Below are 15594 nucleotides of genomic sequence, written 5' to 3'. Positions count from 1 at the left end.
GCGTTTCGTCGCCCAATTTTTTTAATGTTTTTTTAAAAAAAAATTCGCGTTTTTGCTGTAGGCCACAAGATGTGGCAGACATGCCAACGTTCTAAAGATCTCCGCTCTTTGTTCAAGTCTGTTTGTTCTGTTCTACAAGAGAAGAAAATCGCCGGAATTGAGGCAAAGCGGCCCGTCTTCCGCGCAGTTACTCGACTATTTGGGAAATGCGCATGCCGTGGCTCCGTGGTGGGTTTTCCTCTCGGGGCGAGCAAATTTTAGGGCAAGGCCAGACAACAAATCCAAGCAGGAATTGGTCGTCGTGGCGTCAATATCGCCAGGTTGGCATGATAAATGCTGGCCCCTTCGCAAATTCGGTTGACGAATGACTGGCTGCCGCTACCGTGACGTCTGCTTTCTCTACCTTCCTTACTGTGTGATTACCCTGTAGAAAGACGCCTTTTCCCACTCGGGCGGATCGTCTGCGGAATGACGAACCGAACCGAGAGAGGGGGGAGGAGAAGAAAAAAACGTGGTCTGTCGGGTTTCCTTCGGGTAATTGTCGAGCGAACGGGCTCGTTTTCGCAGAGAACATCCCCGGCTTTACTACAAGGATATAGCTAATACCACTCATCGCGAAATCCCTCACTTTTCGAGCCTCCAGTACTAGTAGTATAAGACGAGTGGGCATTCCGACCAACACCAGCAAGTTTCCACAAGATTGGGTATCTGGAAGAGACCTAGACAAAAGACTCTCACAAACAGAAATGGCGCCTCTCCAGACATGGACGGTCGACAAGCCGTACCTAAACATACACTGCGGCCTGGGCGAAGGGCCTTACTACGAAAAGGCGACCAACGTCCTGCGCTTCGTCGACATCAAGAAGAAGAGTGTCCATTTTGTCGACCTCGCGCAGGGGCCCGCGTCCCTGCGGACGGTGCAGCTCGATGTGCCCGTCGGCGTGACCGCCGACATCGCGGGCGTCGACCCGGCGGACAAGATCCTGGTAGGCCTCAAGTACGGCATCGCCGTACTCGATGTCCGGTCGGGTGCCTACGAATACGTCGCCAAGCTGCACGACCTGGACAACGAGAGGCTGAGGACCAACGACGGCGCCGTCGACCCCAACGGGCGGTTCTGGCTTGGTACCATGACGGATTTCGGACTGGGCGATCTCCAGGTCGAAGGTATGCATTGCGTAATATCCCGTTCGGGTTCGTTCTTTTGGCTTTGGGGGAGCGTGGTTTTGTCGGTCAATCATGACGGGACCCTTGTCACTCACTCACTCACTCATGACACTGCGCCTCCCACTCACTCATTGCCCCGTCGTCATGACAACAAGCCTCTCACCGCATCACTCTCTCAACTACACCAACATGCAACAGGAAACCTTGTAGAAACATGAGCTCACTCGTCGGGGTCACCGACTCCCCCCTCTCTTAGGCGCACTGCACCGTTTCGACGGAAAGTCGGGCAACGAACAAGTCCTCAAGGACATTTTGATCCCCAACTCGGTGGGATGGTCCCCGGACAACAAGACCATGTACTTTACGCACTCCACCGACCGCAAAGTCTACGCGTGGGACTACGATGCCACAGACGGGGGCGCGCTCTCCAACAAGCGCGTCTTTTACGCCCACGACGGCAAGGGCGAGCCCGACGGCTTCCGCGTCGACACGGAGGGAAATCTGTGGCACGCCGTCTACGGCGAGGGTCGCGTGCTCAAGATCTCGCCGGCGGGCGAGCTCGTCGGCGAGGTGCAAGTGCCAACGCTGGCTACGAGCTGTGTGCAGTTCGTCGGCACTGCGCTGTTCATCACGACAGCGCAGCTTGGCGAGGGTGAGGGGACGGAGGAGCAGAGGGAGCTTGGGGGCGCGTTGTTCCGCGTCGATGTTGGTGCCAGGGGTCTGGAGCCGTTTGAGTTTAAGCTCTAGGGGTCCAGGGAGAATGGGACCAGGCTTGAAGGGTTCACCATGGGCTGGTAGGTGGCATGTATCGTGGCCACGATTTCACTGATGTAGTCTGATGAGCAAGGGAGGGGGGGTATGTGTCATGTAGCTGCATCAGATACGAAGCGTCCTTCACGATACTCCCATGATGGGACAAGAGCTATGAGACTTGAGGGGCTGGATGAATGGATAGCCGAGGTTTCTAAGACCGCAACTCGAAAGGAAGCCAGGAAGGCAAGACGATGATGGCAGGGTGTGTTGATGACGGCAATGAAGCATACGACGCCGCTCTTTCTCTCCATGTCTCTCTGTCTCTCTCTCTCTCTCTCTCTCTCTCTTTCGCCGTGTTTGCCGCGCTTTTGTTGGCAATTGCTGAAGAACCATGCTACTTCGGTATCGTGACATGTCAATGGCCAGATTTCTCACGAATGTGGACGACGATAGCTTCACCCGGAAGCAGAGTGCGTTGTCGATGACAGGCCCAAGGCCTCACTAACCACCCTGCACAAGCAGACCTGCGCTTTCTGCGCTTCACGATAATATTGTTGGCGGTTTACTTAGAAATGAACCCTTTGACTCATGTCTTTTTGCCAATCGAGTTGGTGATGTGCACTTCGTATTGTATATAGGACTGCAGCATGCAGCAAGTTCGCCTCACTTTTACACCGTTCCGGTCCATGTATGGATGGGAGACAGGGGATGGGATACGCGACAGACCTTTCCTTTTATTTTGGGCACCAATGCCTCTCAAGTCTCAGCTCCGTGCTGCGTTTGCACTGCATGGCTTACTGGCTGTACACCTTTGCATCCATCGCGGGACGTATGACAGCGGCGTGGGCAGAGGCGCAGCTAGTGACGTCCGACATCGCTAGTGTATATGCATAAAGGTAAGAGGCATGTAACCCAGCGAGGGGAGAGGCCCAGTCGAACCCAACGAACCTGACGGTCCCGTATACGCCCACCACACCCACACCTGTCGTCCGTTGTCGCCTATCTGCTGCATCTGCAACACCGACGTGGCAGGCCGGTCGCGGGTCATGTACTCATACATCCAGGACTCGTGCGGACATGGTATCGCCGTCTTGCTGGGTGTGTGTCTCCTTCCCTTGCTCTCTCTCTCGCTTTCTCGCTTTCTCGCAGTCCCGGTTTTCTGAGATCGGAGAATTAAAGTGGCTCCCCATGAACGAACGACCGGGGGCCTGCCGCATCGTGCAGTAGATCGGAGCCCGAGCCGCCATGTCATCCCATTTCCATAGCTAGGCAGCCAGGGGGAGGGGGAGGGGGAGGGGGGGGGAAACGATTTGCGGGATTGTGTTTTTGGGGTTAATCTGGGCCTAGTCTAGCCCATCCAGCTGGCCCCCAGGACCCCTAGTCTCCCGGCGATGAGCCCCGGATCCATGGTTTGCCGCCGCCGCCGCCGCCGCCGCTATCCCGTGCCACTGCTGGTTTTCCCAGCCCGCTACTTGAGTGCATACATACGTACCGGGAACAGATCCTTGGGAAAGCCGTGCTGCAGCTCCGTCTTGACGAGGTGGAGACCCGCTTGCTCAAAGAGGGCGCGGAACTTGTCATCCACCCTTTTTTGCGTTTTGCCTTGCGTCAGTGTTCTGTATATGTATGTATGTGTATATGTGTATGTATATGCAAGTGTCTTGCATGCGCCCCAGGCCGTCCATTGACGTGGGCTATTGACAATGAAAGAAGACCGGGAAGGCGGCGGAAATTTCCAATAAGACGACGGTTGGCAGCAGAGGTTGGCGACAAACGATTAGGGTAGGAAATCGGCAAGGAAGGTGACAAGTGTTGGAACTAAACTCACCTTGTCACACTGCTGTCAACGTCGTCGAAAAGATCGACGCCACTAGTGCTCAGGTTTTCCTTGACGATGATGAGGCCGTCGTTGGGGGCAACAACAGCCTTGCAACGACGCAGGTAGGCTACGAGCTGGTCATCAGTGAGATGTCCGAGACACCACTGGTTCCACACGAGGTCGTAGGCGGTGCCATCAAGTGGTGTCCACTCCTCGAGGCCAATGTTGAAAATAGAGCCGACACCAGATTTCTCCTGAAGAGCGGCGGTGAACTTTGCGATGGGTTCGACAATGTCGACTTGTTCGGCTACATCGAGGAGGAACCCCTCTGTGATACGGCCGATGCTGGGGGTTGGGGGTTAGCAGGGGTCTGCATGACACGGAGACTTGAACCGGGGAGACAGGGATGTTGCATCAAGTTTCCGTACGGAGTACACTACACCACGGTGAGAGGTTCCGATATGGGAGGCAAAAGAGAGACAAGGATTGAAGAAACGGGTCAAGAGAGGCAAATCATTAGCTCGGCCCGCTCGTGCAGTGTTGCGGTGGCGGTGGGTAAGGGTAGGTAGAGGGTGGAAGTGAGACAGAGAATGGAGGAACCCGAGCATGAGTAACTGCAGAAGGAGGTAAAGAGGAAAAAAAAAATAGGAGGCGGTGAGTTGAGATAGCGGTGAGAAACGCCGGGGGGCGTGTTTGAAGTTTGCGAGGTCGAGTTTGAAAATCAGACGCAAGCCATGTCCAATGTACGGGTACACCGGACGGGAGAGAAGAAAGTCGCAAAGAAAAACTCACCCGGCCCCGCCTTCCAGAGCACGGCTCACCGTCCGCAGACCGCTCTTCGAACCAATGCCCAGTTTGGCGAGAAAGTTGCGCGAGCCCTGCAGGTCGACCTTGCTGATGTAGGGGAAGCCGCCCAGCATACCGTTCACGTCGGCGTCGATGCCCTGCCAGTAGGAACGGCCATCGGCGGCGTTGATCTTGGCGTCGAGCGGCGGTGTGGTTGTCTGTCCTTCTGTTCCTCCTGGCCCTGACGCCGCGGATGCTGAAGCTGCAACAGCTCCCTCGTCGCCGGGCATAGTGACGCACACGGGCAGCGACTCGCGACCTCAATTGCTTGTCTCCTGGTAGGTGTGTGTGGTGATGTGTGTGGCTCGTTGGCAGACGGCGTGGTAGTGAAGAACCGATCGGAGGTTGCTTGGCTGTGTCACATTGTTGAAGAATATGTGCACTGCATCACGACAGTGAGGTGGTCAACGTGGACGCGAAGATGGGGCAGACTCGGATTTGTGCATTTTTACTGGATCGGATGGAGTGAAGTATGTATAGATACATATAGAAAGGTCATATTCTACTAGAAAGAATATATCTTGTAAGCATAGTATCTGAAGCTACCACCACCTCAGATAAGATAAGATAACGTGGCAACTCGTGGATAAGAACATGGGAAGCCGTCATCAATTATGCAAAAAGAAGCTCTCAATCTAAGGTTAACCTCCCAACTCTATCATGACGGACTGCACCGGGCCCTTTGTGGCCCATTACGCGCAATTTAAGTTGCCACGAGAATGCTTGCTGATAAATCTGCAATAATTGAGTTTCTTTTGCCTTTTCATATTTGTATCCATCTGAACCTCCAGCCAACGTAAGTTAAGGTAATTTCAGCCACTGCAGCTGTCAGCTTCTCCCGGAACCCTACGGAGCACGACGGAAGAAGCGGAGCATAATCCCACTTCAACATCACGACGCGCCCAAATGACGACCTCGTCTGATGGCGGTTATTTCTCACGTCAGCTTGTGCTATCTGGCAGGCCGCTTTGTCTTTCATGTCCAGTCTGCGTTGTGGCTCCGCCCGCACCCGAACACACTCCCTCATGTGAACGACACTTTACAGGAACGTTCGGCCGTTATGCGCATCAATTTCCAGGCGTTGGGATGCCAGAGGGTTTATTGGGAAAGTTTCGACTACATATTCGGGATGGCCTCTGCCTTCTCAACTTCTGGAACCAGTCAGATGACTGCCCTTCTTCATTCGGAAAGATTTGCGACGAGGCGGGCACTGTTTTGCCTGCTGGACAGCCACCACGAGCGAAAGTCGCCGTCCCCGGCCACATCAGTCCATGCCGCCCTCGTTATCAATTGCCTCATGGACGTTGTCAAACTGACTGGACTCATCAACAGACGGTGCAGGATTCCTGAAATGGGTCTCGAGCGGAAATCGTTCGTCGTCCCGGTGGGAGCGATTGGGTTACCTCTTGGGACTCGGCTGCGACATGGCTCACTTCGTCTCCCAGAGTGCCCACGACTCCGGTAAAACTTGTCTCTGAATCAAGCGGCTCATGTCTAAAACTTCCAAAATAGGACCCGAGGGGCCGCAGTGTGGCCTGTGTCTCAAGTTGCGAACGATTCTTTCCAAATACCTACCAATTGATCTGCGATGGATCCAGGGATCCGGGGATGCCAAGAGTTGTGACCAACATGCAACCGATATCAGGCGCGAGAAAGATTATGGAACAGGAGATCTGCAGATTCCTTGGAAGGCATCGGTTCCTCAGCCTCCAGGGCCTCCTCGCCCTGGACGCCTCGGCCCTAGCCGGTGCATTTCTTGACCTCTCGACATCGACTCATGTGATACTCCAAGAGAACACAGCCCAGTCGAGGTTTTGCGTGGTGCGGTCCAGGCTTTCTTGCGGCAAGGGGCCTCTCTGGGCTGAGCGCAAAGCCGTTTACCGGGTTTCTCCTACACACTACCGCGCTTCTGATACTAGCCCGGGGCCCGAACGCCCACGATTGGGCCCCCTTTTCTTCCCCGCGGGGTGGGATCTGCGGATCGCGCGAGTTACCCAGCCCACACGACGTTCGATTTCCTGTCTGGATCAGTGGTTCAGCATTTCGGCAGCTTTGTGGCTGCATCTGCTACTTGAAGCTGTACGGCTCTTCGGCTTCTAAGCGCCGTGTCAAAAAGCTTGACTGGCAAACGAACACCGACGACGGCATGCTGTACCTAAGTCTATTCACTCGCATCGCGGATTTCCTTGAATCTTCTCGGTGGACACGATATCCGGAGCTGAATCAGAGTTCAAGGACAAGGGGCTGTCAAATTTACAGTTGTATGCTTCTTTTTTTTTTTCCCCCGTCGCCATGCCCTGGTCATTTGTCAATTGTGCATATCAGCAGTTCTCGAGAACGTCAAGAAAGATGCGTAATCCTACTTGGGAAGCGTTTAATCCACCAGCCTATCGAATCTCATCATTTTCGGATTGAGTCGTGGGTAACCATGTAACGAATGGTGTCGAGAAGACGACGAGCAGGGTGGAACGAAGCGAGGCGGTTTGAGGCGGTTTGACCTTGCTCGCCTCCCTTGCTGTGTTCTGCAGCTCCGGCCCAACCACATCACCAAAGGGATCAGGGGGATTCAACAAAGTTTTCCGACCTCAAACGTGAAAATGCGACGAGGGATTGGAGGGGGGGCACGAGCCAGGCAGGTCACCCACGGTGGTGGTTAATCGTGTGGAATTCTCGCCGGATCCCCAATGCTTATTCCTGAGACTGGTAAGGGGCGACCTTTTAGTTCCGAATCAAGCATGAATAACCTTACAAAGTCTGTGGGTGGCCCTGGTTCGCGCGGCATGGCACGAAAAGGTTGTGGGACTGAAGACATCGGACGAGGGAACAGAGTTTCGGTTGCCTCGAGCACCTTACCCTTTTGAAGGTCTGGATGTAAGGGACTTGGGACGACGACGGACCGAGTCCCGAAACCACTCTCTGCGGTTGGCCTGACTCAACGCTATTGCCATGCTGATTGCGATGCGGATGGGAATATCTGCAATTATCTCTTGGTCCATGGGTGGTGGCTCAGCGCCTAGCACATTGACATCTGTCCTGCTAGATTGGTTTCAGGCACCCTCGGCCACATTGTCTCGACATGTTCCGCCTCACGCCACATAGTCGAATTGGGGACCCTGATTTGGGACGAAAGGCGAGTGAGTACATAAAGATCTGGCTGATTCCTCTGCTCAAGGAGAAAAATTGTCCGGATCGACGGCAGGCCTCACAGTATCAAATTTAATACAGACATTCCCTTGGAAACGGTAACTTCGGTTCAACATTCACACAGAACAATCTAATATTTCATCCATTTCGGTTCACTTCAGTCCATCAAAATGAGATTCCTTACATTCGGATTCCTTCTCGCCTCGACGATCGTTAGCGTCAGCAGTGCTCCCGCCGATATCGATAGCAGGGCTGTCAGGTAGGTCATTGAATATACCCTTTGTAGTAGTCGTTGGCTAACTCCCGCAGTTATCAAAACAACTATGATCAACACTTGGAGGACCGCGAGGAGCGCAAGGAGGCTCGCGACATCTCCGTCCCCTCCTTCGCCGGCGTCGAGACCACCAGCGGTGTGATCGCCGACATTGAGGTCGAGGAGAATGCTGTCCCCCTGAGGGCCCGCCAGCTTAAGAAGAAGAAGGGCAAGAAGGGCAAGAAGGGTAAGAAGGGCAAGAAGGCGAAGAAGGCTAAGAAGGCCAAGAAGGCTGCGAAGAAGGCCAAGGCCGCTGCTCCCGCAAAGGCTAAGGGCAAGGCCGCTGCTCCCGCCGCCGGTGCCGCTAAGAAGAAGGCTGCCGCTCCCGCTGCCCCTGCCGCCGGCAAGGGTAAGGGTGCCGCTGCTCCCGCTGCTCCCGCCGGTGGTGCTGCTGCTAAGGGCAAGGGCAACGCTCCTCCTGCTGCTGCTCCTCCTGCTGCTGCTCCTCCTGCCGCCGCTCCCCCTGCCGCTGCCCCCAAGGCTCCTGCCGCCGCGCCCGCCGCCAACCCTCCACCCGCCGCCGCCGCCGCCAAGCCCATTACCCCCGCTCAGCCGGCTGCCGTCGCGCCTGCCCCTGTTGCTCCTGCGATTCCCGCAGCTTAGGGCAAGAATAACGGTAGCTGAGTTATTTCTCAGTTAGCTGTGGTCGGAGAGGTTAATGGATAGAAAATCAGCACTGGTGCTGGTTGCTTGATCCGGTTCACGAGGTTTACGACAATGCGCAGTAATGGCGATTTCACAGGGCCAAACACATATGGTGGCAAAAAGGTTCAGCCGTATAAGAAGTGGGCAACCCAAATCCCCTTGGAGACCCTTTTTCAGCGGTGGTCAGTCCGTGGGCTCGTCCTCATGGCTCAAAAGCAGTCTCGGGCTGTAATTGAGACGTCTGGATGAGTTAGGGGTTGTGGCCGGAGTGCGGAGGTGCAGACATAGCCACAACGAGCAATCCAAGCGTCAGACGTTTATTCCCATCTTTTGGGTTCTCCTTCGTCGCGGTGACTGTGAGTGGTCAAAGATGTTTCCCACATGATCACAGATGGTGATGCGGCTGTGAGATCAATGTTTTGGCGCTATGATGCCGCGGCTCTCATCAAGGAATCCTTTTGCCCCGTTTCATGGGTTGGACCCAAGGAAACATGTTTCACTATGGTCCCTGCCCACCACCACACCACCACCGACGGATATGCAGGCCATATTCTATATGCGTTGTGGCCATCCCAACTTCTTTCCTCACCCCCTCGCTCCCTAATCACCATGCAAGGCCAAGTTTAAGAGCGACGGGACCCAATCTCTCCGGCGCCCTGATCGACAGATTGAATGCAACCCTCTCTCGTGAGGTTTTCCGAATGGCTGAAATCGAGTCCAACAAAAACTTGGCCAGCAAGCGCAGCTCGGCACACGGTCAACCTCATGCTGGTCTGTTCCTCTTCGTGGTTCCCACCTCAAGTCCCCCCTCGTAACTTTGCAAGTCGCCCTGATATTTTGGCCCAACTCCCGACTCGAGTCCGAGTGTTCCGGCCACTCCACCCGGTGGCACTGGACACCGACAACCAATCAATATCTCATTTCCACGATTCGACACGGTCAAATGAAGCTTTCCCTGTCTGAGCCCACTGTCCACGAGGTAAGTCCACTTTTTCCCTTTCACCTGCTTTCTCTTTCACCATGTCGTACGTACATCCCCACCGAATTAGCTACTTCGCCCCCCCTTCTCCCGCGCATGAAGAAGAAATTTCACCGACCCATTAAACCCGCACCCCGCGCACTACAGAATACAAGCAGATTCTGCAATGGAAGTTTCCAAGCATCGGGCTTCCACTCCTTCGACTTCTTCGGTCGTTCAGTGGCCGGTTGGCCCAATGGCAAGGCGTCTGACTACGACTCCCTCACAGGAACGTGTAATCAGGAGATTCTGGGTTCGACCCCCAGGCTGGTCAATTCTTTTGCCTCCGACACTTGCTGCTTCACTAACAGCCGTTTACTTTTACTTTTTTTTACCCTTCTTTCTGATTCAATTTTTACGTCTTTCTTCTCACACACATCAACGCCACTTCGTCAGGTGAGCGGTAGATGACCTCCAGTAGTCGGGTGGCCGGGCGGTATGAAACGACTGCTGAGTGTGTTGTGGGCATGAGAACCCGGCCATGTCTGTTTGTGGTTCCTTGCCCTAACGTGATGGACTCATTTCTGAGGGAACAGGATTGATTCGACTATTTCAATAATCACAAACTGCAGGACGTTGAAGAAACTCTCTAGCTTTACAAATTAGGGATAAGCTTAAAGTGGGTGACAGAACTCAGCGTGATGCGAACACGAAGTCTGTCGTCGCGACGCTTTTCGCAACTTGGGTCCCTCGTTTCCCTTATTAGCTCAGGCTTTTGCTCTGCAGCATGTCACTCCGAGTTTGTTCAGAAGACGTCATGGTCATGGGTTTTCGACACGTGGGACCTATTGGGGTATTTTGTATGTGCTTTGAATTGTCGTCAACAGAGAAATTCATCAGAGGCGAGTGAGTCTCTCGACCTCGTGTTCGACCATACCTTCAAAGGGGCAACGTCCTGCTTTCACCTACATCAGACAGTGCATCGTAGCATCATGCCTTTATACTAGTAGAACAATGCAGCCTCCCACTAATCTATGCTGTCGAGCCATGTCGGAAGACTTACTCCTCATCCTCGCCTCTCCTCTCCCAAGGATCCCTAGACGATGGCAAAAGGTTATTTCCAGCGGGCGTTTGGACAAGCCTTCCTCCCCGAGTCATGGAACACTTACTTCTAGGCCAACCTGGCTCGATGGTCTGTTCAATAATCATGGACTGCGATCGAAGCCTAGTAGTGTAGAACGGAGAACCCGCATCGACTAGTCCACATAGATTGGTCTAACTGTCAAGCTTCTTGGAACTGCTTCGTGGGATTGAGCTTTTCCGGCCCCTTCAGCAGGCTGCCAGGATGGATGTCCCTTGTTTGGAGTTGAGCACGAGGTTGAGACTTGAGCGCATGAGAGAGACAAGAAGACCCCGCTAGTATTCAATCCCCTCCCATGCAATAAGCTAAATGCTTCACCCTCTGTAGTAAGAGAGACCTCGTATCTCTTCAACATTGCATATTCGTCCCTCGCTTCCTCCCCTTCGCGGCTTTTGCATGAATCGAAGAGTTGGAAGAGACCGCGTTGATGAGAGCAGTCCCGTAATGTGAGCAAAAGCCAGGCTTCTTCATTCTCACTCAGCCAGCCGATCGATGATAGAACAGACTCACCGTAATAAGGCCCAAAGTACTAAAGGACATTTCGTATCCCAGTCTGGTCGGAGCAACAGGCTCTATCTATGCCTCGTCTCCCTTCTGTCAAACTTCGGAAGAGCACAGTCAGTCAGGCAGGCCTGAGTAGATAGAGTCAGTAGATTGCCGACAAAACCCAACCAAGCAAGTCATTCCTTGCTTGCCGTGTTAATTGCCCAGCTCATTACGTGCCAGAGAACAAACAATAAAATCAAACTTGGACAGGTTTCCAAAAATTTGCTCCTGGTGAGGATCGAACTCACGACCTCCGCATTTCTCACATTGATTATGTAATTATAAGAACGGCGCCTTCACCACTTGGCTACAGGGGCTTTCTTAACTTTTGACAAATTCTGGACTATGTACCCTAGCCAGGCACCTAGAGCTCGGTCCGACACCACGCGACGCTGCGGCGCAGCAACTGCGCACATGTCCAGGTACGCAACGCACCATCTGTAAAAGCATATAATGCAACTCCGATTTTAATCACAAAGAACGCTCTTCTCAAAGTCGTCGACGTGCTCCGATCCAAGGCGGCGATGTGCACTGTTAGTGCAGTACATTGCTACCGTGTGCCGCCTCTGTCAGAGACTTTGATTGGTGCCTGGGCTTGGTGGGTCCTGATGACAACTTTCTGGTGAGGGAAGCGCAGCGATCGGAGGTAAGGTATGACACCGTCACGGGTCCACCAGCCGTCTTGTTGAAGGGCGTGGAGTCCATGACTGCGGCGGAGAGCTTGAGGACCAGTCTCACGCCGTCCTGGATGCGCAGCTTCAGATCTCACCTTTCTCTTTCTGCTTTCATTGCATACCTTCCGCTCAAAGTCCCTTGAGCTAATAGCTCAAACGACACGTCGTCACCGGTCCGGAGTTGGAGATCGTTCTGATACACTACAATCGCCCCCACCTCCTCTTTCGGCTTCCGCCGGTACTCGACAGGAAGGAACGAATGTCTATGGTACCAGAATAAGGAGTTCTAGTATATTCAAGATGAGGATATGATGGTTGCGAGATGACATGCCAGACTTCTGAGGGGATGTGCGTATCGTCACAGCGCGATGGATCTCAGCTCCAAGGTCTTTCCCTTGACAGCTGGTATCATCTAGCTTTCTCCCAAGCCATTCAACAAATGCCCACCTACTTTAAAATCAAATGTATGCGACAAAGCGCGCATAATGCGAATTGCACGAATAACGGATGAGTTAGATTTGTGATGCCGCCGCCGCCGCCGTCCCCGGAGTGGGGCATCCGGGCTTCGGAGGACGCTGGGCCTTGCCTTCGGCGAGCAGTCCCGAATACAAATCCCCGGGACTCGGAGTAATTCTCCAATTAGGTTTCTCTCATCATATTGACCATCCCAGTTCCTTCCATGTTCTGTCTTGCCTTTCGCAGCTTCTCACACTTACGCTTTCAAAAGTTTGACTTCTTCAATCAATGTCCTCGTCCCACTTTTCCTCATCAACTAACGATGCCGTACCTGCCTGGAGCGGTTGCCTCCCTTTCGCATTGTGTCTTCTAGCACGTTGCTTATCCGTAGCGAGCTTTATTGACTTGAAGATCATTATGACCTCAGGTACCTTCGAACTGAAACACCATCCCTAAACCGATCCCCGAGCAGATGATTGTGGGGCTCCTCCTGCTTGTCAAACTGTCAAATATGGAAGAGGTTGCGAAGATGACATGATGGCAAAATATGGCTTGAATCACACGTAATGAATGAGTTCCATGTGATAGAGGGACCACATGACCGATGGCGCCTCTTCTGCCACACGCGGTTAATTATTGCCACCACATTAAACTTGAGTACATACTTTATATTTGAGGACGGCAGATGCTGAATTATCTACCTTGCCATAAGCCCGTTTCAAGTTTTCCAGCTCCCAACCGCTGGCGTTATAGTGTAATAATCAATGAAAGAGCACAAGCTCACTTCGTCATCATAAGAGACGTCACCACGTGCGACGGCACGGTGTCTTCTAGCAGGTATCCGACAAACAACTACTCTACGCCTCCAGCTTTAACTCACTAACCTCTCCGGAGTACCCGATCAGGAATATAACTGGGGACACGACCAGAAATGCGACGGGTTTCAGAGATGGACTGCTTTAATGGATGCCATTTGTCCAAGCCGCGTGTCCGCCTACATTGCCCCAACAAAAGATGCTGCCCGTGATGACGAGACCCAGAACGCACGTTGATATCCCGCTCGTTGTTTCTTTCGAGCTGGTTGTATCTCAACACAACGATGTCATTTTCAGTCTATTGTAACGGTGTAACCGAGGAGAAGCCTGTCCTATCAGACTGCTACACCATTGACTGACAGACCCGTCTGATTTACAGAGAAAAGTGTTTCCGAGAATGACGAGTTCAAAAAACGACCAAAACAACGAACACCGGCGGGTATCTTGCATGAAAGGAACACATTGTGGCAATTTCTTGAATTAGGTACCTGCTCATACACTCTCAAAATACTGAGAGTTAACGCTCTGTCGACGCGTGTATCAAGGGCAGCTCATAAGGGAAACCACCAGCGCACAGCCATTACTCAGAAAAAAATCACTCGATAATCCAAAACGTCGAATCTGTCGCCCAAGTAATACAATGTGAACGAACATGAAATTGTCTCACAAATCGGATCAATTCACAGCACACAAAGTCTGTCGATCTGCGCTTCCCATATCGCAAGAAGGAATGTTCGCTTTCATCTTGCGGTGATGTAGTATGATAAAGATCTTGTGTCTTGAACGTGCTTCTGTGATAGCCGCCGAACGTAAAGATCAGATGGAGGTGTGAGACTTTTGAGAAACCCTCATACTATTTACAGACGTACCATCGCCAACAAGAGGTCCGGCCGGACGTAGAGTGAAGCACTGCGGCCCTCCTAAGCCGCGTGTACACATGCCGCTGGCCATTTACTGTCCCCCGAGACTTGCTTAAAACGTAATTCAAGCCGCCCAACGACTTCTAGGCCTATCTCGTCAAGTCAAATCACACTCAAATCAACAGATCATCAAGCTTACTTAGGTAGATAAGTTGGTATGCTCTCCCCACGTACCATGCGGCTCGTTGAGGGTCTTCATCGCTGTCTGCCTCTGGTAACGGGCTCAGCTCTGAATACATATGTCTCTCAGTGTGTTATCATGAGCATCTCGTACCGAAAAGTCACGCACCATGAAAGTGCGGCCGTCTCTATGACTTTACAAAATAAAAGACCTGTGGACCTCGAATCGAGTTAAAACATTGACATAGATTGTTAGATCGTACTAAGATGCGCAATAGAGAAATACAGGGTGAGAGAGGCAGATGGCCCCCACTCCTAGCTACATGGGCATGTTTCTAGACCCGTTTCGACCCGTTTCTTCAGTCTCGAGAGATATGTACACGACTGATCAAAACACTTCTACATCAGACATACACTCTTCCTACTTTACGCATCGGTATCTTACATATCTATTCAAAGTGCTGCTGCCTCCAATACATACCGCAAGCGACAGCAAAACACACCAAGTACACAACCGCGTAATTCTACGATCCAACTCACATGATTCTACTCAAATTCGACAAAGGAAGAGCCAAGCGTTGCTAACAGGTGAACGAGCAGCGCAGTTGACCAAGGTGCAAAGTGACTGTTCTTTAAGAGAGACTATACTAAAATAGTGGCAACAAAATTCTCACAACGCGTTGCAAATGTGGTCCCAAGTACTGGGAAGCTCTGGGTGTTCCATCTATGAGTATTGTTTGAGGCAAACAAAAGCACCAGCGACTTTGCCTATACTGTCAGCAAGCGACGACTCTTCACAGAAGCATCTGACAGATTTGAGCAGGGGCATCCACTTTGATTGTTGAGCAGCAAAGCTTCGGGCTTGGTTGTCTGCCACATTATGCGACTTTTCAGCGCCGTTAGTCGCAGGTACCCCCTTCAGAGATAGCGGCTTTTTTTTTTTCTTTAAAAAAAAAAAATCCTTTATCACTGTCTGTTTGTTATGATTTATTCTAAGCGCGTTGTTTAAAGGCAAGCGACGATGGATACTGATATCCGGCTCGAGGAAAAGAGGCAAGTCCTCCATTTGATCCTCACCTCCCTGACCAGCGGAGAGGGCGCCGCTCGCTCACTGAGGGAAAAGTAGAATCGGCGGCTACATCAACCAATTTATTGCTCCTCTATTGGACCTGATGCATCGACTACCATTGATCCTCGCTGTCCTGCCCGTGCCACTTACGTATCTGGCAAGGTAAGATACATTAGGTATTAAGCCTACCAAGGTACTTACGAGTTGC

At 52.4% G+C, this 15594-nt stretch overlaps 5 protein-coding genes across 5 annotated transcripts; 4 read left to right on the top strand and 1 right to left on the bottom strand.

Moving 5' to 3' along the window:
* Positions 1-746: 746 nt before the first annotated feature.
* On the top strand, positions 747-1914 carry CORC01_05990 (SMP-30/Gluconolaconase/LRE-like region; the record flags this gene model as incomplete). The annotated part of the gene is made up of 2 exons (XM_022617632.1): positions 747-1167; positions 1424-1914. 2 exons carry the CDS (start codon positions 747-749, stop codon positions 1912-1914), a joined length of 912 nt encoding a protein of 303 aa, XP_022475873.1.
* Positions 1915-2841: 927 nt separating this feature from the next.
* CORC01_05989 (uncharacterized protein) lies at positions 2842-3147 on the top strand (the record flags this gene model as incomplete). Its single annotated transcript, XM_022617631.1, has 1 exon — positions 2842-3147. A coding segment is annotated over one exon (306 nt), but the record flags the coding sequence as incomplete, so codon positions are not given.
* Positions 3148-3388: 241 nt separating this feature from the next.
* Positions 3389-4815, bottom strand: CORC01_05988 (uncharacterized protein; the record flags this gene model as incomplete). Its single annotated transcript, XM_022617630.1, has 3 exons — positions 3389-3506; positions 3749-4084; positions 4532-4815. The coding sequence occupies 3 exons, from the start codon at positions 4813-4815 to the stop codon at positions 3389-3391; spliced, it is 738 nt and encodes a 245-aa protein (XP_022475871.1).
* A 1399-nt stretch (positions 4816-6214) lies between these two features.
* On the top strand, positions 6215-6685 carry CORC01_05987 (uncharacterized protein; the record flags this gene model as incomplete). The annotated part of the gene is made up of 1 exon (XM_022617629.1): positions 6215-6685. One exon carries the CDS (start codon positions 6215-6217, stop codon positions 6683-6685), a length of 471 nt encoding a protein of 156 aa, XP_022475870.1.
* A 1214-nt stretch (positions 6686-7899) lies between these two features.
* CORC01_05986 (uncharacterized protein) lies at positions 7900-8645 on the top strand (the record flags this gene model as incomplete). Its single annotated transcript, XM_022617628.1, has 2 exons — positions 7900-7988; positions 8039-8645. 2 exons carry the CDS (start codon positions 7900-7902, stop codon positions 8643-8645), a joined length of 696 nt encoding a protein of 231 aa, XP_022475869.1.
* Positions 8646-15594: the final 6949 nt, after the last annotated feature.

The sequence above is a fragment of the Colletotrichum orchidophilum genome, assembly GCF_001831195.1.
Source record: "Colletotrichum orchidophilum strain IMI 309357 chromosome Unknown Scaffold_43.1, whole genome shotgun sequence".
Classification (NCBI taxonomy): domain Eukaryota; kingdom Fungi; phylum Ascomycota; class Sordariomycetes; order Glomerellales; family Glomerellaceae; genus Colletotrichum; species Colletotrichum orchidophilum.
The sequence above is the reverse complement of the archived record's forward strand: the minus strand, read 5'-3'. Positions and strand labels throughout refer to the sequence as shown.